This window comes from Macaca nemestrina, chromosome 2 (assembly GCF_043159975.1).
Source record: "Macaca nemestrina isolate mMacNem1 chromosome 2, mMacNem.hap1, whole genome shotgun sequence".
In the NCBI taxonomy this organism is placed as follows: Eukaryota; Metazoa; Chordata; class Mammalia; order Primates; family Cercopithecidae; genus Macaca; species Macaca nemestrina.
This window is the reverse complement of record NC_092126.1, coordinates 470,205-492,423: the sequence shown is the minus strand read 5'-3', so window position 1 is coordinate 492,423 and position 22,219 is coordinate 470,205. Positions and strand designations below refer to the sequence as shown.

Genomic DNA, 22,219 nt, shown 5'->3' with positions numbered 1-22,219 from the left:
CCACCTCGGCCTCGCAAACTGTTGAGATTACAGGCGTGAGCCCCCGCTCTTGGCCATGACCTTTACATTTCTTTTTTTTTTTTTTTTGAGACGGAGTCTCGCTCTGTCGCCCAGGCTGGAGTGCAGTGGCGTGATCTCGGCTCACTGCAAGCTCCGCCTCCTGGGTTTACGCCATTCTCCTGCCTCAGCCTCCCGAGTAGCTGGGACTACAGGCGCCCGCCACCGCGCCCGGCTAATTTTTTGTATTTTTAGTAGAGACGGGGTTTCACCGTGGTCTCGATCTCCTGACCTTGTGATCCGCCCGCCTCGGCCTCCCAAAGTGCTGGGATTACAGGCGTGAGCCACCGCGCCCGGCAACCTTTACATTTCTTGTTGCCAAAGCTATCTTTAAAAAGCCTCAACTATACCTGCTATTTACAAAGGAACCTTTTGTCAGAAATGATGTCTCAGAAGCTAATTTAAAATAAAGCTGCTGAATTTTAAGCTTCCTACACATATTTATAAGCTCATTGAATGCTTCAGATACCATAAAATAGCAAATGTATTCATAGGCATAGTAATATAACTCAAAAATGTAACATCTTTAAAAATTTCTCTGGTGCATCCAGGGGTGAAAAAACACATAAAATTATTTTATTTTCATTTATTTATTTATTTTTGGAGATGCAGTCTTGCTGTCACCCAGGCTGGAGTGCAGTGGTATGATCTTGGCTCACTGCAACTTCTGCCTCCCAGGTTCAAGCAATTCTCCTGCCTCAGCTTCTCAAGTAGCTGGGACTACAGCTGTGCACCACCATGCCCAGCTAATTTTTGTATTTTTTTTTTTTTTTTAGTAGAGGCGGGGTTTCACTATATGTTGGCCAGGCTGGTCTTGAACTCCTGACCTCAGGTGATCCGCCCACCTTGGCCTCCCAAAGTGCTGGGATTATAGGCGTGAGCCACCATGTCCGGCCATAAAATTACTATAAAAAAGAAAGGAACAATAAAATTTATCTGGTGCCTTGTACCTTTGGCATTCAAAGTATTTTTTATATATGATCTCATTTATTTTCTCAGATTTTAATTTTTTCAAGTTTGTCAAAACAATGTGTAAACTGCCTCCTAAAAACTCTTGAAAAATATATTTAAAATGTAACTTTATGCATTAGTTTTATATTTTGTCAACTCTTAAAACTTCTTTTTACTCAGTGTAATTAAAACTATTTCATTCGTTTAAAACATTAGTCTAATTGAACATTGTAATACATAACTTAAGACTCATTTACTTACCTTGTTTATTTGTAGAACTATAGCAACCTTAAATTACTCCTCTGGTGGTTTACTACTGTCTTCTTTATTTGGTGCAGTGGATGAAGAAAAGTACTTTAGTATCTTGTGTTATATGGCATTAGAGGGTTGCAAAATATTACCTGTGCACTTCCTCTTGTTTATACAGAATGTTTCTTTCTTGTCTTCCCAATATTTGTTTTGCAGTACTTTGATGAACTCAGTGGGATACCTGCAGAAGATTTGCCTTATTATGGTGGCTCCGTGGAAATTGCTGACTATTGCCCTTTCAGTCAGGAATTCAGTTGGCATTTAAGTGGTGAATATCAGCGCAGCTCAGATTGTAGAATATTGGAAAATCAACCAGGTTAGTCGGCTAGTGAAATGAAGTTTAATATACATATTAAGATTACATATCAGCAATATAGAATAGTGGTTAAGGGCACAGACCCTAGAGCAGAACGGTCTTAATTTGCTTTATAGTTCAGCTGCTATCCATATGTAAGAAGTGACTTAGCTTTTCTCTGCCTGTTTCTTCATCTGTACAATGGAGACAATACTTATAGAGTTGTGAGAATTAAATGAATTAATGTAGTAAGTGCTTGCAACTGTGCCTGACCTATCGAAGGGATTATTAGCGTATGCATGCACACACTATATTTTAGTCATACCTTCTAGCTGCATGGCACTTTCCATTTGCAAACCACTTTCATTCTTACCATTTTATTCTTCTGAAAACATTATGAGAAACATAAGGAAGACATTACTGTATTTCCCAGATAAGCGGATAGATACTAAGTAATATAGTTAATTTGTGTCAGTGCAAGATCCTCCAATGCCAACCTCTTTTTATTAAAATACCTTAGATAAGCTGCTTTTCCCTCTCATGGGGAATGTGCGTTTTATGTAAGTTAGAAGCAACATGTCACTCTTCAGATGTCAAAACAATGTTCTTGTCTCATGGCCAGTAAGATATGTTACCGTATTATTTGTTTCCTCTTAACACATATAAATGAACAAGCTATCAAAGGAATAAAGAATTGGATATTCTGCAGTAAGTTACTGCTCATACTAATTACCTTTGTAAACAGAAATGTTCTCACATCTGATGTAAGAAAGGGCAGTAAGTAGTTTTTCTCTCTGTGTTCATCAGAAGTTTTAACCTAGTCTCCAAACCCCCACCCCCATTCCATACTTTATTACAGACTAAGGCGTTTAAATTCTAAATTTTTGTATTCTTACCTTATACTCTTAAATTTGGCAGATGTAACTGGATTCCTGCAGCGTTTTTCCCCATCACTCATCTATTTAATAAATGTCCTGCCCAGGCACAGTGGCTCGTGCCTGTAATCGCAGCACTTTGGGAGGCCAAGGCAGGTGCATTGCTTGAGCTCAGGAGTTTGAGGCCAGCTGAGCAACATAGTGAAACCCTGTCTGTATCAAAAATACAAAAAATTAGCCAGGTGTGATGGTGCACACCTGTGGTCCCAGCTGTGCAGGAGGATGAGGCTGGAGGATTGCTTGAGTAGCCCAGGAGGTGGAGGTTGCAGTGAGGCGAGATCATGCCACTGCACTCCAGCCTGGGCAACACAGTGAGACCCCATCTCACATAAAAATACAGAATAAATAAATTAATTAATTAAATAAATAAATAAATAAATATCCTAACAACTTGTAACTACTCAGCAGTTCCGTATTAAAGCAAAAGAAATGCACAGATCTGTCGGCTATGGATTTGCCAGAGATGTACTATCACATGTTATTGTTTTAGAGGTGGAGTTGGCAAACTTTTTTTGTAACGGGCAAAATTATAAATATTTGAGGCTTTGTGGGTCGTCAAGTCTCTGGCTTCCTGATTCAGCTCTTCAGCTGTGCTGTTACAGTCTGAAAGCAGTGACAGACCATATGTAAATGAATGAATGTGTTAGGATTTGGCCTGAGGGTTATAGTTTGCTGAATTCTGTTTTTTTATTATTATTATTTTTTAGAGATGAAGTCTCACTCTGTCACCTAAGTTGGAGTGCAGTGGCACCATCATAGCTCACTGTAACCTGTAACTCCTGGGCTCAAGTGATTCTCCTGCCTCAGACTCCCCAGAGCCAGGACTATAGGTGTGCACGAGGCTTGCTGTGTTACCCAGACTGGCCTCAAACTCCTGGCCTCAGGCAGTCCTCCCTCCTTAGCCTCCCAAAGTGTTGAAATTATAGACTTGAGCCACCACGTCCAGCCCGGAACCCCATTTTAGACACTGATCACTATACTTTTCAAAGACTCTGATACTCAAAAGAAGTAAAGAATTCTGTTTTATTCTAATTTGCATTTTTTCTTAGCTTATATGTTAAGATTTATTATCAAAACCGACGTAAAACACTTATCTTTATAATATTTCAAAATGGGCTAATTGAACTTTCTACTTCCCAAAATAAAACTTATTGTGAAGAGTCTAAAGAGAGGAAATTATTGCTTGGGTTTAAGAGCTTTGTCCCTTTGTCCATTAGGTATTTAGAGGCCTTTCATTCCACCCTGTCCTCTCCAGGTTTGTGCTTAATGTGAGATTAGATCAGCATCTTACTAGGTTGGTGCAGGAGTAATTGTGGTTTTGCCATTAAAGTAATGCAAAAACTTCTGCACCAACCTAATATTTATGGACTTCCAGGAGGTGACACAAGTTGAAGATATAAAAAAGTTTTCAGAAGTTGCAACACCCCCCAAAAGTCTGCATTATAGAAATCACTTGGCCTCATCCTATCATGGGTCATTTGGAGGTGCCTCCTATTTAGACCACCAGTGAAGATGATTCTTATATTGGTGTCTCGTGATCTAGTGATTCTTAGTGCTAGTTCTTCTGTATATTTAACCTAGAAAACTTTGGGCCCAGTTTTATTCCCTTGTGTCTGATACAGTAGTGTTCTCCTGTTAATCATTAAGAACCTAGTGTTTGGAATCCTGTCTATCCTAATTTTTTAAATTTAAAATTTCCATGAAACATGTTTGATTTTTAAAGCAATTTTTAATCATAAAAATGGAATGCTTCAGTTTCTTGTTCTTTGAGCCAGAAGTCAATTTTTAAGGAGACTTTTCTTCTTTGCCTCAGAAATTTTTAAGAACTATGGCGCTGAAAAGTATGGACCTCATTCAGTTTGTCTAATTCAGAAATCAGCATTTGTTATGGAAAAGTGTGAGAGGAAGCTGAGTTACCCAGACTGGGGGAGCGGATGCTATCAGGTAAGCTTATGTTTGTTTTTAGTTATGCCAAATATTGTGTGATTTTATCTCTTTTATGGTTGTGTATTTTAAATTATATTTTCATATTTTTATGTAATTAATTTACTGATCAATACTTTATCTTGTTTATGTAAATATTAGTTTAGATGCTTATGTTTTATGAAAATACTGTCATTTCTTTAGAAAAACTGCCTCTTAAAAATATGTATATAATTGCTGTAATGTTACTTCTGGGCATATATTCTGAGGAAGTAATGGCAAATATGTACTTTTGTTCTTGAGCAAATATTACTTTGTAATGGAAAAAATGTACAATTTTATTTCAAAAGGTCTGAGGACTGCATGGGTTATAAGAATTAGTAAATCAGGCTGGACATGGTGGCTCACGCCTGTAATCCCAGCACTTTGGGAGGCTGAGCCAGGAGGATCGCTTGAGCCCAGAATTCGAGACCATCCTAGGCAACAAAGTGAGACCCTTTCTCTAAAAAATAAAGAAAAAAGAATTAATATATCAGTTGCTGATTAATAATAGGGTCTTTTTTCCTTTGTAATTAGAAATCCAAAAAGGGCAAACTACAATTTTTTTTTTCTTTTTCTCTTTTTTGAGACAGGGTCTTGCTGTCAGCTAGGCTGGAGTGCTGGTGCAGTCATGGCTCACTGTATCCTCCACCTCCTGTGCTCAAGTGACCTCCCCACCTCAGCCTCCTGAGCAGCTGGGACTACGGGTGTGCACCACACACCCGACTACGTTTTTGATTTTTTGTAGAGAAGAGGTCTCACTATGTTGCCGGGGCTAGATTAGAACTTCAGGGCCCAAGCAATCCTCTTTTTTTTTTTTTTTTTTTTTTTGAGATGGAGTCTCACTCTGTCACCCAGGCTGGAGTGCAGTGGTGCGATCTCGGCTCACTGCAAGCTCCGCCTCCCGGGTTCCAGAGGTTCTTGTGTCTCAGCCTCCTGCACAGCTGGAATCACAGGCATGCACCGCCACACCCAGTTAAGTTTTGTATTTTTAGTACAAAAATTGTCCAGGCTGGTCTCAAACTTCTGGCCTAAACTGATCCTCCCGCCTTGGTCTCCCAAAGTGCTGGGATTACAAGCATGAGCCACCATGCTTGGCCGAATATTTCTTTTTTTTCTGTCACAAGATATTCTGAGCTCTCTTTGTTCTTTGTCTGCCCCTGACATGTAATTAACCATTTCTCTAAAGACCTGCAGTTACTTTCAGTGAAGTGTGGTGTTTAGAGACTAAGATCTGGGTGCTGATTACACTGTTCATTGCCATTGATAATCGCAGTTGGGAACTGGGAATACCAGTTCATCAGGCCCTCTTAGTAAGGCAGGAAATGTATGTATATGTATCAGTACACTCTCCTGTGACTGTGTGTGTGTAACCATGAGTTCGCATCAGTAAGGCTGGTTTGATTCCATTGGTGTGAGAACTTGTCTGACACCAAAGGATTTATTTTAGTTTTCCACCTTTTCATATTTGTACTTCCTTCACCAACAGTGAGAAATCCAGCTCCTGTCATCTCAGTATGTTTACTCATTTGATCTATCCACATCCTGTCCACTTTCTCTCACTCCCATCACCCTCCTCACCCGGCCAACTCTGCGTGACCTCCCGGTCACACGCCTCCCCTGCCCCTCCATACAGATCACCTACCTTTCCTCACTTAACGGCTTTAGACGTAATTACTTTTGAGGAAGGGGAAAGGAGAAAGGGAGGGATCGCTGAGCTTTGTTTTCTTAAAATTGTGGCAAAATAGATATAACACAAACATTTCCACTGTAACTGTTTTTACTTGTACAGTTAAGTGGCACTAAATGCATTCACGTTGTCGTGCACATCACCACTCTGCGTCTCACAGGTTTTCATGATCCCAAAAACTGAAACTCTGTACTTACTCAACAATCCCTCCCTGTTCCTCCTCCCCCAGCCCTGACAGCCTCTATTCTCTGTTCTCTCTGTAGATTTGCCTAATCTAGGTAGTCCTTATAAGTAGAATCATACAATATTTGTCCTCTTGCACCTGACTTCTTTTACTTAGCATGGCGTTGTCAGGACGCATCCACACTGTGGCATGTATCAGAATGGTTTTCCTTTATATGTCTGAATAACACTCCATTGTATGGATCTGTCACGTTTTGAATCAGTTGACGGACACTGAGGTCGTTTGCATCCACCTCTTGGCTGTTGGGATCTTGCTGCAGTGAACACTGGCTTCCGTGTATCTGTCTGGCTCCCTGTTTTCAGTCTTCTCGGGAGTAGAATTGCTGTATCATATGGCAATTCTGTGTTCAGCTTTCCTAGGAACTACCAGACTAGGTTTTTTGTTGTTGTTGAGGGGTTTTTGGTGTTATTTTGAGGTTTATTTTTTATTATTATTAATAGACTTTATTTTTTAGAACAATTTTAGGTTCACAGCAAATTTGAGCAGAAGGTACAGAGAGTTCCCATATTCCCGCTCCACACCCACGTGGCCTCCCACACCGTCAGCATCCTGTACCACAGAGGTATTTTTGGTGCCATCGATGAACCCAGATCATCGTCCGAAGTCCATGTTCACATTAGGTTCTCTCCGGGTGTTTTATGTTCTGTGGGCTTTGACACCTGTAGGATATGCGTCCATAAGATAATGAGTTGTTGAAATGGGCTTTGTTATAAGTTACAGATTGGCTATCTGTGGCTAAATAATTGCTGTGATGAACATAAATAAGAATAAGTGAAATAAAAAGTGGGATGACATGCTTCAGGTGCAAGTTCAAAGGGGACTGTATTTTCTCTGTACAAAAGACACCTTGAGGCGCGTGTTTTCATGTCAACCCTTTGTGTTCTTAGCATGTTTTTCCTGATGAAACTGAGGTCCTGGGCCTTACCACATCACCGTTTGTGCTGATGGCACCTTTTAATATAAATTTTTAAGTAATTTATATATTTATTAAATAAGTCAGCAATTCACATGGTGAAAAATTCAAAAGATGCAAAAGAATGTACAGGAAAAGCCTTTTTCCCAGCCCTGTCTTTCAGTCACTCATTTCTCCCTTCAGAGGGAGTTAACATGACCAGTTTCTTGTATCCTTCTAAAGATAAACTCTGTGCAGGCACAAATTTATATTTTTGTTTCATTTTTTACACCAATAGTATCAAGTTACACATACTGTTCTGTGGGGTGTATTAAAGAGCCATTCTTAGTATCATCTTATATCATTCTAGCCCCGTGTCTGAACTGACTGTGGATGTCACAAGTACATTCGGTTGCAGTTTGATCACTCTGAATTCCGTTCATCCAGAATCCAGTTTATGAGCCCTCTCTCAACAACTCTGCATTTCAGCTGTGTTGCTTCCAGCACTGGTCCCAGTCTCTCTAATTAGAAACCAGAATGATTGTTTTCTATTCTCTGTTCTGTAAAGACAGATCAATACAGACTAAGTCTTTAGATTACTCTCCTATTGAAATCTCTTATATCTATTTTATTTTAGATTTACCTTCATAGTTCAAGCCATTATCACTTCACAGTTTCCTAACTAATTTTCCTCCTCTCATCTTCCTTCCATGACCACATTGATCTTTTTTAAATTTTAGTTTTGATCAAACTTATACATGCAAATAGTTTGAAACTAATTTGTTGTCTGCTTCCAAAAAACTACGGCCTCAGGCCAGGCGCTGTGACTCATGCCTGTAATCCCAGCCCTTTGGGTAGCTGAGGCTAACACTTGAGGTCAGGAGTTCTAGACCAGCCTGGGCAACATGATGAAACCCTGTCTCTACTAAAAATACAAAAATTAGCCAGGCATGGTGGCCGCTTGCCTATAATCCCAGCTATTCAGGCGGCCGAGGCATGAGAATCTCTTGAACCTGGGAGACGGAGGTTGCAGTGAGCCGAGATTGCACCACTGCACTCCAGCCTGGGCAATGGAGTGAGACTACATCTCAAAAACAAACAAACAAACAAAACACACAAAAAACTAGAGCCTCTGTTATTACTTCCTTAACGTTTATTACTTCTTCCCAGAGTCTTCACTTTCAATTCTTAGTTGTTGTTTTGTTGGGGTGGAGGAGTCAGGGGAGACTTACTATTTGCTCTCTTATTTTTATTATTATTATTACTTTTTTTGAGATGGAGTCTTGCTCTGTTGCCCAGGCTGGAATGCAGGTGGCATAATCCCTCGGCTCACTGCAACCTCCGCTTCCCAGGTTCAAGTGATTCTCCTGCCTCAGCCTCCCAAGTAGCTGGGATTATAGGCACCTGCCACCATGCCTAGCTAGTTTTTTTTTTTTTTTTTTTTTTTTTTTTTTAGTAGAGACAGAGTTTCACCATATTGGCCAGGCTGGTCTCGAAATCCTGACCTCAAGTGATCCACTTGCCCTGGCCTCCCAAAGTGCTGGGATTACAGGCACGAGCCACTGCACCCGGCCTGCTTTTTTATTTTTAAAAAGCTTATATTATTCTTTCATAAGGTTTGAATTTCAGATGTTAGCTGTTGACTTTAGAAAATAAGAATTTAGTTGGTTCACCTCCTCCTCTTGCTGTGTTCGCTTCCTATTTCCCCATCATAGACTTCTTGTTTCCCCTTCCCCCATTGGTGATTATGGATCAACATGTGTTCACTGTTTACGTTTCCATGACTATGCAAACGTGGCGCCTGGTAGCACGCAATGATTACTTCCCTATTCTCCCCAGTATTTCATTTTCTCTAGATTTAATATCTTGTTTTTTCATGAAATTAGTTTTCTTTGTATTTAGCACTAATTTAATTCTAAGCTGTTCTCCCAGTTGGGCTCATCTCCTTTCAGTACAACCAGATACCTGAGGTGTTCTATCCATTTCATCTTGGGGAAATCTCTTCTGAACATTTCTGGCCTGTGCTCATCTCGACTATGTAATCCTATGTTGACAGCACAACTGGCATCTTGGGATCTCGAGTCAGGATCATCCTGGAGGTCCCGCTGGGATCTCAAGTTAGGGTCATCCTGGAGGTTCTCTGGTCCCTCTGTCTCTCTCATATTGGATCCCCTACTTTGTGGATTTTGTGTCGTATTCTTTTTTGGATTTCTTTTTAATTTTAATGGAACATATCTTCTAGTGGAGATTTGAGGAGTATGTGACAGAGAACAGCGTTGAGACTTGCATGTCTGAAAGCATCACTGTTCTACTGTGACGCCTGCTGATAGCGTGGGAAGGCGGGACTTCACCTGCTTCACCTCTGCCCTCAGGGTCTTCAGCTAGGCCTGAGAATGAAGTAGACATAAGCCCGATGAACAGGAGGAAAACACACATTTATTTAATCTAAGTTTTGCATGACACAGGAGCCCGCATGAGTAAATGAAAACTCAGAGAAGTGGTAAAACCTATATACTTTTATACTACGTTGAACAAAGGGAGACAGTTATGGAAAAGTAAAATGTATGGAGAGGCTAAAGGAAGCTAAGAATTATTTTAAGAAGGTCTGTTTGTACCAAATTCTTTGGCTTTGACTCCCTATATTGGTGATAAGAAGGTTTCTTTTCTCCTGGAAAAGGAAGGACATTATTCATGTGGGAGTTTTATCTCCTGCTTTCAGGAGGAAAGGGGGAGGTCAGAACAGTGTCGTTGGGTCTGCTGTGTTTAAGTCCCTTTAGCTGGAAACCTTTGTGCCAAAATAGCATATTTTGGAGTGGTGTGTTCTGCCATCCTTCGATAGCTTGAGTGGGTGTAGCTTTCTTTTTGAAAATTATTTTCCTAATGAATGATTGGATGCAGGAAAAAAAAAAGAAAATTATTTTCCATCAGAATTCTGAGAGGATTTTTCCTTTGTATCCGAAGTCTCAATGTCATTCTGAGTTTCGATTGCCAGAATCTTTCTTCTTTCTTCTCTGGAAGCTGGTAAATTCTTAATTTTAGCTCGCATACCACATCCCCACCTGCCACAAGCCCCAGTATTCCAAAATTTAATGGGTTGATTCTATTTTTGGTGATCATTAACAGCCTGTTCATATTCAAGAAGTGACTGGGGCCTGGCACAGTGGCTCACGCCTGTAATCCCAGCACTTTGGGAGGCCGAGACGGGCGGATCACTTGAGGTCAAGAGTTTGAGAGCAGCCTGGCCAACATGTTGAAACCCCTCATCTACTAAAAATACAAAAATTAGCCCGGTGTGGTGGTGGGCACCTGTAATCCCAGCTACACAGGAAAAAAAAGAAAAAAGAAAAAAGAAAAAAGAAGTGGCTGGCAGGCAGTTTGGAAGCTCTGAGCACACATAGGGCTTGCTGACTGTGGTCTTCACTATAGGGCTCCTTCCTTACAAAACCTTTGATATCTGTGTCTTGAGGGGTTTCCCTTTTGACTGGTCAGATTTGTCAGAAACTACCAGTCTCCCGCCTGAAGTTTATATGCTGTGAGAGTTCTAGGAAGTAAGTCAATTTCAAATGCTAAGTAGTCTCAATATTTAACCTGTAAACTCAAGAGTCCTTATTTTCATGATGGCAGCCCAGTTCTCACCTGTACTTAGTTTCCCCCAGAACAGAAAAACTCTGTTTTACCCTTTCCAAAAAATAAATCTCTATGATTCTGCAGAATACAAGAAGCCTAGTGCTGGCCTGGGCTTCTGGTGATGTTTCAGGAAGCCTACAATCATGGCAGAATGCAAAATGGGAGCAGACATATCACATAGAGAGGGAACGAGAGAGGAGGGAGGTCCCGATCTCTTGAACAAGCAGATCTCTGGGGAATTTATTCCCGTGGGGAGGGCACCAAGCTATTCATGAGGGATCCATCCCCGTGACGCAAACACCTCCCACTAGGCCCCACCTCCAGCACTGGGAATCACATCTCAGCAGAAGATTGGAGTGGACAAATACCCAAACTATATCAGCTGGGTTCAGAGCAAACAGTGGTCCAGGTGAGGAAGAGGAATGCTGGGGTCTGCTTCTGAAATGGACTTTTATCTGATCCTTGTAATTGTAGCTCTTACTTCTTGGCACCGGGTGCGGGTGTGGCGGTCCTGAGCCTTCTTTGTGTTCTGCAAATCAGTTTCTTCCTGGTTCTTCCTGCTGCTGGATTTTTGACTCAGCTTTCCTGAGTCTATTATGTCTGCTACTACTTGTACATCTACCCTCCTGCCCACGCTTAATTCCCAGAATTCCACAATGAGAATACTTCAGCTTCAGCAAGGGAGTTTTCCTCTTGTCCTATCAACACTCTCATATAATTCTCATCTCCAAACCATGTGCATTCTGCTTCCCAACCTGTAATATCTGCCCTACGGTGATCCATGATCCAAATCCTGGGTACATCCTTAGCATACAAATGCTTTCTTCCATGAAACTTTCTAATATTTGTTCTTGTTTCTACCATTTATTGACTCTTAATCATAAAATAGTCTGGTACTATTCAGTTTTTGCTTTTTCTTCTAATTTCAAAATACTGTTAGTATTTTATTTAAAAAGTATTATTATTTTTATTGTCTTTTTTTTTTTTTTTTTGAGATGGAGTCTCACTCTGTCACCCAGGCTGGAGTGCAGTGATGGGATCTCAGCTCACTGCAACCTTTGCCTCCTGTGTTCAAGTGATTTTATGCCTCAGCCACTTGAGTAGCTGGGACTACAGGCGCCCACCATTTTTAGCGCCAAATTAGCGCCTGGCTCATTTTTGTGTTTTTAGTAGAGATGGGGTTTCGCTAGGTTGGCCAGGCTGGTCTTGCACTCCTGACCTCAGGTGATCCACCTGCCTTGGTGTCCCACAGTGCTGGGATTAATAATCAGGCATGAACCACGGTGCCCAGCTGAAAAAAAAAATTTGTATCCTACTCATCTTTCCTCAATGGAAACTGCTAGAGGGCAGGCACTGTATCATGTACTTTTTTAGTATCCTTTTCAGCACCAACCACAGTGCTCGACCAAGTCTCACTTTAAAGAATAATGACGTTGCACTGTAGCTGTGTTGATGTTTACTTGATGTGGATCACTGAAAGACAGACTTATAGAAGAGGTCACACTTCATTGTTTGTTTTTGTGAAAAACAAATTTTCAAAAGAGTGATATATTTCAACTTAACTGATGATAGAGTTATTTCAAAATGACTTCAAATATACTTTTGAACTCTTCTTTTGAAATTATATTTAGAAGTAGTTTGTCACCTAAGGAAATCAATCTTAGTAATTTTGTGTCACACCTTGTATTTACCAGTTTAGTTAACTACCTTTACTGGACTTGGTTCTGGGCAACTTTGGGCTATTTCCAAAAATTATATCTACTTGCCACGTAAAAATTTGCTACCATCAGACAGGTTCAGAAGCATGCACTGACTTTGAAGATAGTTCCAAGAGAGAAGTTTCAGAAGTATTTAAAGGGAAGTAGCATAATTGAATGTGAAGTCTTTGTAGAAAACAACTTTGAGGGTTTTTTAAAAATAGTTAAATTTTTGGCTGGGTGCAGTGGCTCATGCCTGAAATCTCAGCACTTTGGGAGGCCAGGGTGGATGGATAACTTGAGTCTAGAAGTTCGAGACCAGCCTGGGCAACATGACAAAACCCAAACCCCATTTCTACAAGAAAATACAAAAATCAGCCCGGCATAGTGGCACATGCCTGTGGTCCCAGCTACTCAGGAGGCTGAGGTGGGGGATCACCTGAGCCCGAGGTAGTCAAAGCTGCAGTGAGCCAAAATCACCACTGTATTCCAGCCTGGGCAACAGAGTGAGACCCGTCTCAAAAAAAAAAAGAAAAAAACTCTGTGTGTGTAAAAGCTCTGTGTGTGTGCCCCCTTGTAATTTTTGGGAAAAGTGTCCATAGCTTGCATCAGATTCTTTAAAAGGTGCTAGATTCAAAGTTTAAGAACTCCTGCCACACAGAGTGTAATTCTTTTAGGACCTAAATAACTTAACCCTCTTTTTTTTTTGAGACGGAGTCTTACTCTGTTGCCAGGCTGGAGTGCAGTGGCGCGATCTCGGCTCACTGTAATGTCTGCCTCCCAGGATCAGGTGATTCTCCTGCCTAAGCCTCCTGAGTAGCTGGGACTACAGGTGCCTGCCACCACACCCAGCTAATTTTTGTATTTTTAGTAGAGACAGGGTTTCACCATGTTGGCCGGGATGGTCTCGATCTCTTGACCTCATGATCTGCCTGTGTCAGCCTCCCGAAGTGTGGGATTACAGGTGTGAGCCACCGCGCCTGGCCAACTTAACTCTTTATATGAGGTTAAAGATATGCCCACACTGCAAATTGTGCTTTATTCCCAACGTTTTTTGTAAATTTTAATGTATTTTCCTGTAGTTGAAGGAGAAATCTCTTAGAATCTTACTGACCTGATATTTATTATTTTTATATATTTTTTCCTGTTTGAAGGTTTCTTGTTCTCCTCAAGGTCTGAAAGTTTGGGTCCAAGATACTTCATATTTGTGTAGTCGGGCTGGGCAGGTCCTCCCCATCAGTATCCAGATGAATGGCTGGATTCATGATGGAAACCTACTCTGCCCATCGTGTTGGGACTTCTGTGAGCTCTGTCCTCCAGAAACAGATCCTCCAGCTACTAACTTGACCCGAGCTCTGCCACTGGGTGAGTGCTCTCTATGGTTGGAATAAAGAGGGAAAAGTAAAGGGGCAAACTTCTCTTATAAAATGTTGGCATCCCTTCAAGGAAGCTCTAAAACAAGTTGAGTTTCTTCCCTTCTGATTGCATTTTTATGGGAAAATCCTCCTTCCCACCATTATTAGAAATCTAAGATAGGTCAACTTGACACTTGTGAGTAAGAGCAAGGTTTTCTGGTGAAGAACCTCTGAGTTGCACAAAATTATTCATCAAAGACCACAAAAAGTGAACGTTGTATCCATTCATTTGGAAATTAAGGGTAAACAAAATGCTGCTCATTAAATACAAAAAGTGATTAAATATATTTTAGTCATATCATAATCAGCTGAAGTGAAAGTGAGGGAAAGATCTGGAAAAGATACTCAAAAAAGGAATTGGCATACCCACAAAGAGGAGAAAAATGCAAGGAGGCACAAATAACCCACATGCAAAATGAGACACAAAGACATGGGCTGGCAAAGACCGGGGGTTCACTGAGGAATAGGACTGTGTGCTCGTTCTGAGACTCCAGAGAATGGAACTGGCACCAAGAGATTGAAGCTGCGAGGAGACAGATGCCATCAAACCCTTTAGAAGCAGGAGGGATGCAGAACACACCCTTGAGAAGAATCGTTCCCCTTGAAATTGGCGGTGTTCCAACTGAGGCTGATAACGCATCGCTGAGAGGAGAAAAGCAGAATTCATGAATTCACAAAGTGTTCATTTAAATGACCTATGAGATTTTTATGGCAGTTTGACATTCAGATTATGAACAATAAAAATCTTACGCAGTGTTGGCCGGGCGCGGTGGCTCACGCCTGTAATCCCAGCACTTTGGGAGGCTGAGGCGGGCGGATCACGAGGTTGACACCATTCTAGCTAACACGGTGAAACCCCGTCTCTACTAAAAAAATACAAAAAATTAGCCAGGCGTGGTGGTGGGCGCCTGTAGTCCCAGCTACTCGGGAGGCTGAGGCAGGAGAATCACTTGAACCCAGGAGGCGGAGCCAAGATCACACCACTGCACTCCAGCCTGGGCAATAGAATGAGACTCTGTCTCAAAATGAATAAATAAATAAAAGCTCATCTTTATTGTTTAAAATATTTAAAAGGACAACTCATCCTAAAATAAGGTCAGGTTGGCCTCATCTCCCTACTGCTATAAAAATGTTTCCATTATGAGAACTGTTTTTACCTATAAGGACATATCATGGCTGAATTAAAATATACCTCTAGTGCCCCAAATCTGTAGAATCTTCTGCTGTTTCAAAACAAGTCAGACTGATTGGTGATATGAATGGATAGGTAGATATTTAGAAACACGGGACCATATGTCCTGGTCTGGCTGAGACCATCCATATGCCTGTTGTCATTATTAATAGTCCTCTCCCTCGCATCCTCGCGGTCCGTCTGCCTGTTGTCGTTATTAAGAGTCCTCTCCCTTGCATGCTCGCAGTCCGTCTGCCTGTTGTTGTTGTTAATAGTCCTCTCCTCACAGTCCGTCTGCCTGTTGTCGCTATTAAGAGTCCTCTCCCTTGCATCCTCACAGTCTGTCTGCCTGTTGTTGTTGTTAATAGTCCTCTCCTCACAGTCTGTCTGCCTGTTGTCGTTATTAATAGTCCTCTCCCTTGCATGCTCGCAGTCCGTCTGCCTGTCGTCGTTAATAGCCCTCTCCCTTGCGTCCTCGCAGTCCGTCTGTCTGTCGTCATTATTAATAGTCCTCTCCCTTGCATTCTCAAAATGTGCTAGTTTTGGTTGATAAATTATATGATCAGCCTACTTAGAAGGTACAAAGAAAAAATAAGAAAGTTCTTCACCCCATCTCACAATAACCAAGATATTAATTTACTTTCCTGTGTATTATCTTTAGCTTTGCTGGGTTACTACCCCAAGGCAATTTTTTTTGGATACCATTTTTTATCCTTGGTATAGTGGATACATCATTTCTTCCTCCATATGTATGTTTCCTCCATTAAAAAAGAAACAAAAACTTTTTATTTATTTATTTATTTATTTATTTATTTATTATTATTATACTTTAAGTTGTAGGGTACATGTGCATAACGTGCAGGTTTGTTACATATGTATACTTGTGCCATGTTGGTGTGCTGCACCCATCAACTCATCTTATACCTGGGTTTCGCTCTTGATTTAGCTCTCAAGGTGGTCCTTGTTTACCTTTTAATAATCACTGCTATTCATCTGTCAATATTTAATTGGTATGATTTATCCCAAAAATGTTTATAGAAAGTCAGCTTTTTGTTTTCAACTCTAGATCTTTGCTCCTGTTCCTCAAGCCTGGTGGTCACCCTCTGGCTTCTGCTAGGCAATCTGTTTCCTCTACTGGCTGGATTTCTTCTGTGTGTATGGCATTAGGAATGGAAAAGTGGATCTTCAAGATATCCTTTTATGTTATGTTCATGTGAACAAAGCACAAAGTTTGAGTGAGTGCCAGCCTATGCAGATGGCAGAAGTGGCATTCCTGAGTTTGACTTAGAAGAGTTGATGACCATCAGACCTTAAAACAGAACTTCACAGCTGCCTGTCCTCATCAGCAACCCGGCCACCTTCATCAGCAACCCGGCCACCTTCATCAACAACCCGGCCACCTTCATCAGCAACCCAACCACCTCATCTTGGAGAAGGAGAAGGAACTGCAAGTCACTTAGGATTTGTAATCTTCCTAAAGTTTTCCTTTGAAAAAAGGATAATGGGTGGAATTTTCAGAGTGATTACATACCTCAACATTTTTATTAACATATAACAGTGGGAAAGTTCATCATCCGTATACTGCAGTAACTTAAACAACAGCTAATTATTGCAAGATTAGAATTAGAGATCTTGTCCTTAAAAGTATAAATTGTCCTTTGATTTATAGAAAATAATTGAATTGGGATTTCTACATATCATTATTATACCTATTTTAAATTTAATGGCAGCCGGGCATGGTGGTGCATGCCTGTAGTTCCAGCTACTTGGGAGGCTGAGGCAGGAGGATCGCTTGAGCCCAGGAGTTCGAGGCTGCAATGAGCTATGATTGCACTGCTGTATTCCAGCCTGAGCAATAGAGTGAGACCCTGTATCTTTAAGAAAAAAAAATTAATGGCTGTATATAGTAAACTTAATTCACTGTTCCCATTGTTTATTCTAAAGAATTTTTTAAAAATGTTTCATTAAATCTTATGATTTAACCGTGTTTGCCCTTTTTGCCAGCTGTGTGGCAGTTTATGGCAGAACTGCTGTCAGTGTGCTGGTAGCCATCTATTCATTCCTTTTCAGAGCTCAGCTTCCAGAACTGCTATCAGTGTGCTGGTAGCCCTCTGTATTCATCCCTCTTCAGAACTCAGCTTCCAGTTGTATTCTTCATGAGTTTGATAATGACATGAAAAAATATGGAAACAGAGAGAGTAAAATACTCTGCCCGGTAAAAACATGGAAGACGTGCAAACAGAAAAAAACATAATTGTATTTTTTTGATAATACTTAAGACAATTGTGATCCAACAAAAACAGAACTATTCCTTTGTGACCGATGAAGATAAGAAATTCTGGCAGACAGGTATGCAATTTTTTAAAGTGGTTTAAGAAATTATTGCAGAAGAATTTCCAACATCTGAAAATGGTTTTATGTATAAGAAGGAAAATACAAGTTAAAATGAGATGGTCTGAATTGTGTACTAATAGCAAGGTACAAGTTTGGATAGAGCCTATCCAGTAGCGTCCACTGTACCACTTTAAGTAAGACTCAGTCCACAGAAGCTGGAAGATTGCCTTTGCTTTAAATATCCTTTACCTCCTGCATTTGACACTCCTCCTATTACTGGTAACATAGATTCCAGTCACCAGAAGTAATTTTACACTGGTAATAGAGCTTACCAGCCCCATTTAGTAATTCCTATTTGAAATTTCTTAATGTTCAGATGAGGTTTAACAAGAATATGAAAAGAAAAAAATATATATTCATGAATGATAGGCGATGCCCATTGTTTCTCTCAAGCTAATGAAGTCCTGCGGCATTGTAATCACAACCCTCGGACAGACTCCTCCTATTCCTCCATGGCATTGTAACCGCAACCCTCGGACAGACTCCTCCTATTCCTCCATGGCATTGTAACTGCAACCCTCGGACAGACTCCTCCTATTCCTCCATGGCATTGTAAACACAACCCTCAGACAGACTCCTCCTATTCCTCCATGGCGTTGTAACCACAGCCTTCGGACAGACTCCTATTCCTCCATGTCATTATAATCACAACCCTCAGACAGACTCCTTCTATTCCTCCATGGCATTGTAAACACAACCCTCAGACAGACTCCTCCTGTTCCTCCATGGCATTGTAACCACAACCCTCGGACAGACTTCTATTCCTCCATAGTATTGTAACCACAACCCTCGGACAGACTCCTTCTATTCCTCAATGGCGTTGTAACCACAACCCTTGGACAGACTCCTTCTATTCCTCCATGGCATTGTAAACACAACCCTCGGACAGACTCCTCCTATTCCTTCATGGCATTGTAACCACAGCCCTCTGACAGACTCCTATTCCTCCATGGTGTTGTAAACACAACCCTCGGACAGACTCCTGTTCCTCCATGGCATTGTAACCACAACCCTCGGACAGACTCCTCCTGTTCCTCCATGTCATTGTAACCACAACCTCGGACAGACTACTCCTATTCCTCCATGACATTGTAAACACAACACTCGGAGAGACTCCTATTCCTCCATGGCGTTGTAACCACAACCCTTGGACAGACTCCTCCTGTTCCTCCATGGCATTGTAACCACAACCTTGGACAGACTCCTCTTATTCCTCCATGACATTGTAAACACAACACTCAGACAGACTCCTATTCCTCCATGGTGTTGTAACCACAGCCCTCGGACAGACTGCTATTCCTCCATGGCATTGTAAACACAACCCTCGAACAGACTCCTTCTATTCCTCCATGGCATTGTAACCACAGCCCTCGGACAGACTCCTCCTATTCCTCCATGGCATTGTAACCACAACCCTCGGACAGACTCCTGTTCCTCCATGGCATTATAACCACAACCCTTCGACAGACTGCTTCTCTTCCTCCATGGTATTGTAACCACAACCCTTGGATAGACTCCTCCTATTCCTCCATGGTATTGTAACCACAACCCTCAGACAGACTCCTTATACTCCTCCTTTTCTCGTCCTTCCCTCCTTTTCGTCCATTCAGCATGTAGCTATTCAGTACTCCATTGAAAAAATTGTGCTAAGTGAGCAAAGCAGCATAATTACTAAGAATTAATTCTGATTATTTGGCATTAGAGCCAACAGCAACCCCAGCATAGAGGAAAGTCGCTTTTTTTCAGATGCATAAATTTAAAGTATATATTTGCATGTGGTTTTAAATGGGAGGTATTTGTCATTGTGAAAAGGTGGGAATCTCAAACATAGTCAACTTAACTAAAAAGAAGCTAATACAGGTTGAGCATTCATAATCCAAAAATCCGGAATTCAAATTGCTCCAAAATCTGAAACTTTCTGAATGCTGACCTGATACCACAAGTGGAAAATTCCGCATATAAGTACTTAACACAAACTTTGTTTCATGCACAAACTACTAAAAATATTGTATAAAATTACCTTCAGGCAGTGTCTGTAGGTATGTATGAAACATGAATTTCATGTTTAGACTTGGGTCCCATGCCCCAGATACCTCATTAGGTATCTGTAAATATCCAAATTCCAAAAAAAGTCTGAAATCTGAAACACTTCTGGTCCCAAGCATTTCAGTAAGTGATGCTCAACCTGCATAATGGTCTGCGGGCCAGTGCTCATTTTCTGCATATGTTGTACACACTTTAAATTGTGCAAAGTCAAAGAAAAGCAAAGAGTCTATTTTTAAAGAAACTTAACAATAATCTAAGCATATACTTATGATTATGAATCATCCTGCAAAGAGCTGTATAAAGAATTTTACCAAAAATACAATGAATTAATCATATATTTGAGAGTCACAGTGATAGGTTTGACTATATTTTGACTGTTGTGTAGTGGCACCATTTAGGTAGTGTTGTTTCTGAGCATGGTGCTTTTTATACTTGAAATATATTTTTGCTTTATTTTTTATTGATATAATTATATTTGCACTAATGGCTTTCTGAAGAAAATATTATAGATGACTTTTTTGTATATATATTTATTAAGCTTGGAAACCTGGTATCCCAGTGTTTTCTCTGGACAAATGTGAAACTGGATAAACTATGGTGTCTAGATAAAGTATGGATAAAGTCTTGAGTTCCTCAGGGTAACTGTGTTGATATCTCCTGTCCTCTTCAGTAAGGCTTGAATATGATTACTGATCATTGATTCTGCATAGTGTATCCAGCAAGGCTTGGAAGGACACTGAACCTGTCAGAGATTTTAAGAGGCACATTTTAGTCACTTCGAATATGATAGTGGCGGGTGCGGTGACTCATGCCTGTAATCCCAACACTTTGGGAGGCCGAGGCGGGTGGATCACTAGGTCAGGAGTTTGAGGTTACAGTGAGCTTGATCACACCACTGCACTGTACAGCCTGGATGACAGAGGGAGACTCTTTCTTGGGGAAAAAAAAGATGACAGTGAAGCAGACTTTTAGAATCCGAGATGTCATTGCAGCATTATTGGTATAAAATTCAGCTGCAAAGTGGAGAGTTTGAAATGGCCCACGCGTTGGTATCCTGTGGCAGGTTATACCTTCATGTTAGCAAAGACAAAGCCATGTCTCTGTAAGAGGGACAGACTGGGCTGGCTGCAGCTGTAGTGGAAGTGAGGGATGCAGGGAAGGAATGGGGAGCAGCAATTTGGGGACAGTAGACTGGAGTCACTTTCTGATTCAAAAAGGGTCAAGTACTTATAAAAACTGACTACTTTGGTTTTCAGTTCAGACTTAGGCTCATTTTGATCATTTTAAGGTCCCAGTTGTCAAAAATATCAAGTGAATTTGTCTCAGGTTTTCAGGAACAAAATTTACAGGAAGGAAGCAAAAGCCATGTCAGTAGCCTTGAGCTGACAGCTTTAAAGAAACTGGCAAACAGGTAGGTCGTCCTAATAGAGATCCTTCCAGTATTCTCCTGAAAAACATCCTTTTATTTCTGAAAACCAGTAACCCTTACATTTTTCCTATAGGATGCTTATTTTTCTTGAGACCAAATAGACATTCTATAAATGTTATGAATTATGCTTGCAGTTAGTTTTTAGCCTATCTAGGCTTAAGATTTATTGATATTTGAAGTTGAAACATCATTTTATGAGGTTTAGTTTTAGGAAGGTAAATAAATAAATATATCAAAGTATTCCATAATGTTGTATCAGTGTCCCCTCTAACATTAGAAGACTTACTGACTGAGGCCATCTGTGAATGACTAAGTGATCTCTCAGAATCCTTCCAGCCCTATAGCCTGTGACTAACACTCATCCAGAATTGCTGTCTGTGCTGGCTGTGGTCTGCCTCCAGGAGCATATGCCATCCTGCGTGCTGTGTTCGTCACAGTGTGTGTGCTCGGTGCCTTACCACTGTCCATGTCCTTGGACGCTAAATGGACAGAGAGGAGCCTGTCTCTCAGGGCACATGAGTGGTCATGGCAGGAGGAGACAGGCCTCAGTCACAGTGGACACTCGTCATTCCTGCCATGTCCTTGCAGCCCAGGAGGACTAACAAGATTTTAATGAAGTCTGTGTTACTCATTCTGAAGAAAAGAACTTACCTGAGAGGAAGAATATTTTTTAAATATATATTAGATTGGGGATGGGGAGGGAGTGGTTGTTTTCTTTTGTGTTTACATTTTTAATAACTAAAATAGAAGATTTAAGAATATTTATGGTATTGAACTTTAAGTGTAATATGTTTCTTAGAAAAAGACAACTTTAATAAAAATGGAAACTAATTTGCATCCTCTCTTTTTTTAACACTATCAGTTTTTGTTTGTTTTTGTTTTGTTTTGTTTTGTTTTTTTGAGACGGAGTCTTGCTCTGCCGCCCAGGCTGTAGTGCAGTGGTGCAATCTCGGCTCCCTGCAGGCTCCGCCTCCCGGGTTCATGCCATTCTCCTGCCTCAGCCTCCTGAGTAGCTGGGACCAGAGGTGCCCGCTAATTTTTTGTAATTTTAGTAGAGACGGGGTTTCACTGTGTTAACCAGGGTGGTCTCAATCTCCTGACCTTG

General features: G+C 40.9%; 1 protein-coding gene across 2 annotated transcripts in view; it reads left to right on the top strand.

Moving 5' to 3' along the window:
• LOC105470754 (leishmanolysin like peptidase) overlaps nt 1-21,936 on the top strand; it is a 76,560-nt gene extending 54,624 nt beyond the window's left edge. Inside the window, exons 14-17 of one of the 2 annotated variants that reach the window (XM_011722934.2) lie at nt 1,474-1,633; nt 4,361-4,491; nt 13,814-14,024; nt 16,312-21,936. In XM_011722934.2, the coding sequence (XP_011721236.2) occupies nt 1,474-1,633; nt 4,361-4,491; nt 13,814-14,024; nt 16,312-16,412 (603 nt within the window). In that variant the 3' untranslated portion in view covers nt 16,413-21,936. The remainder of the gene's footprint in view (nt 1-1,473; nt 1,634-4,360; nt 4,492-13,813; nt 14,025-16,311) is intronic. The other variant, XM_071090534.1, reaches the window with a different exon arrangement.
• Nucleotides 21,937-22,219: the final 283 nt, after the last annotated feature.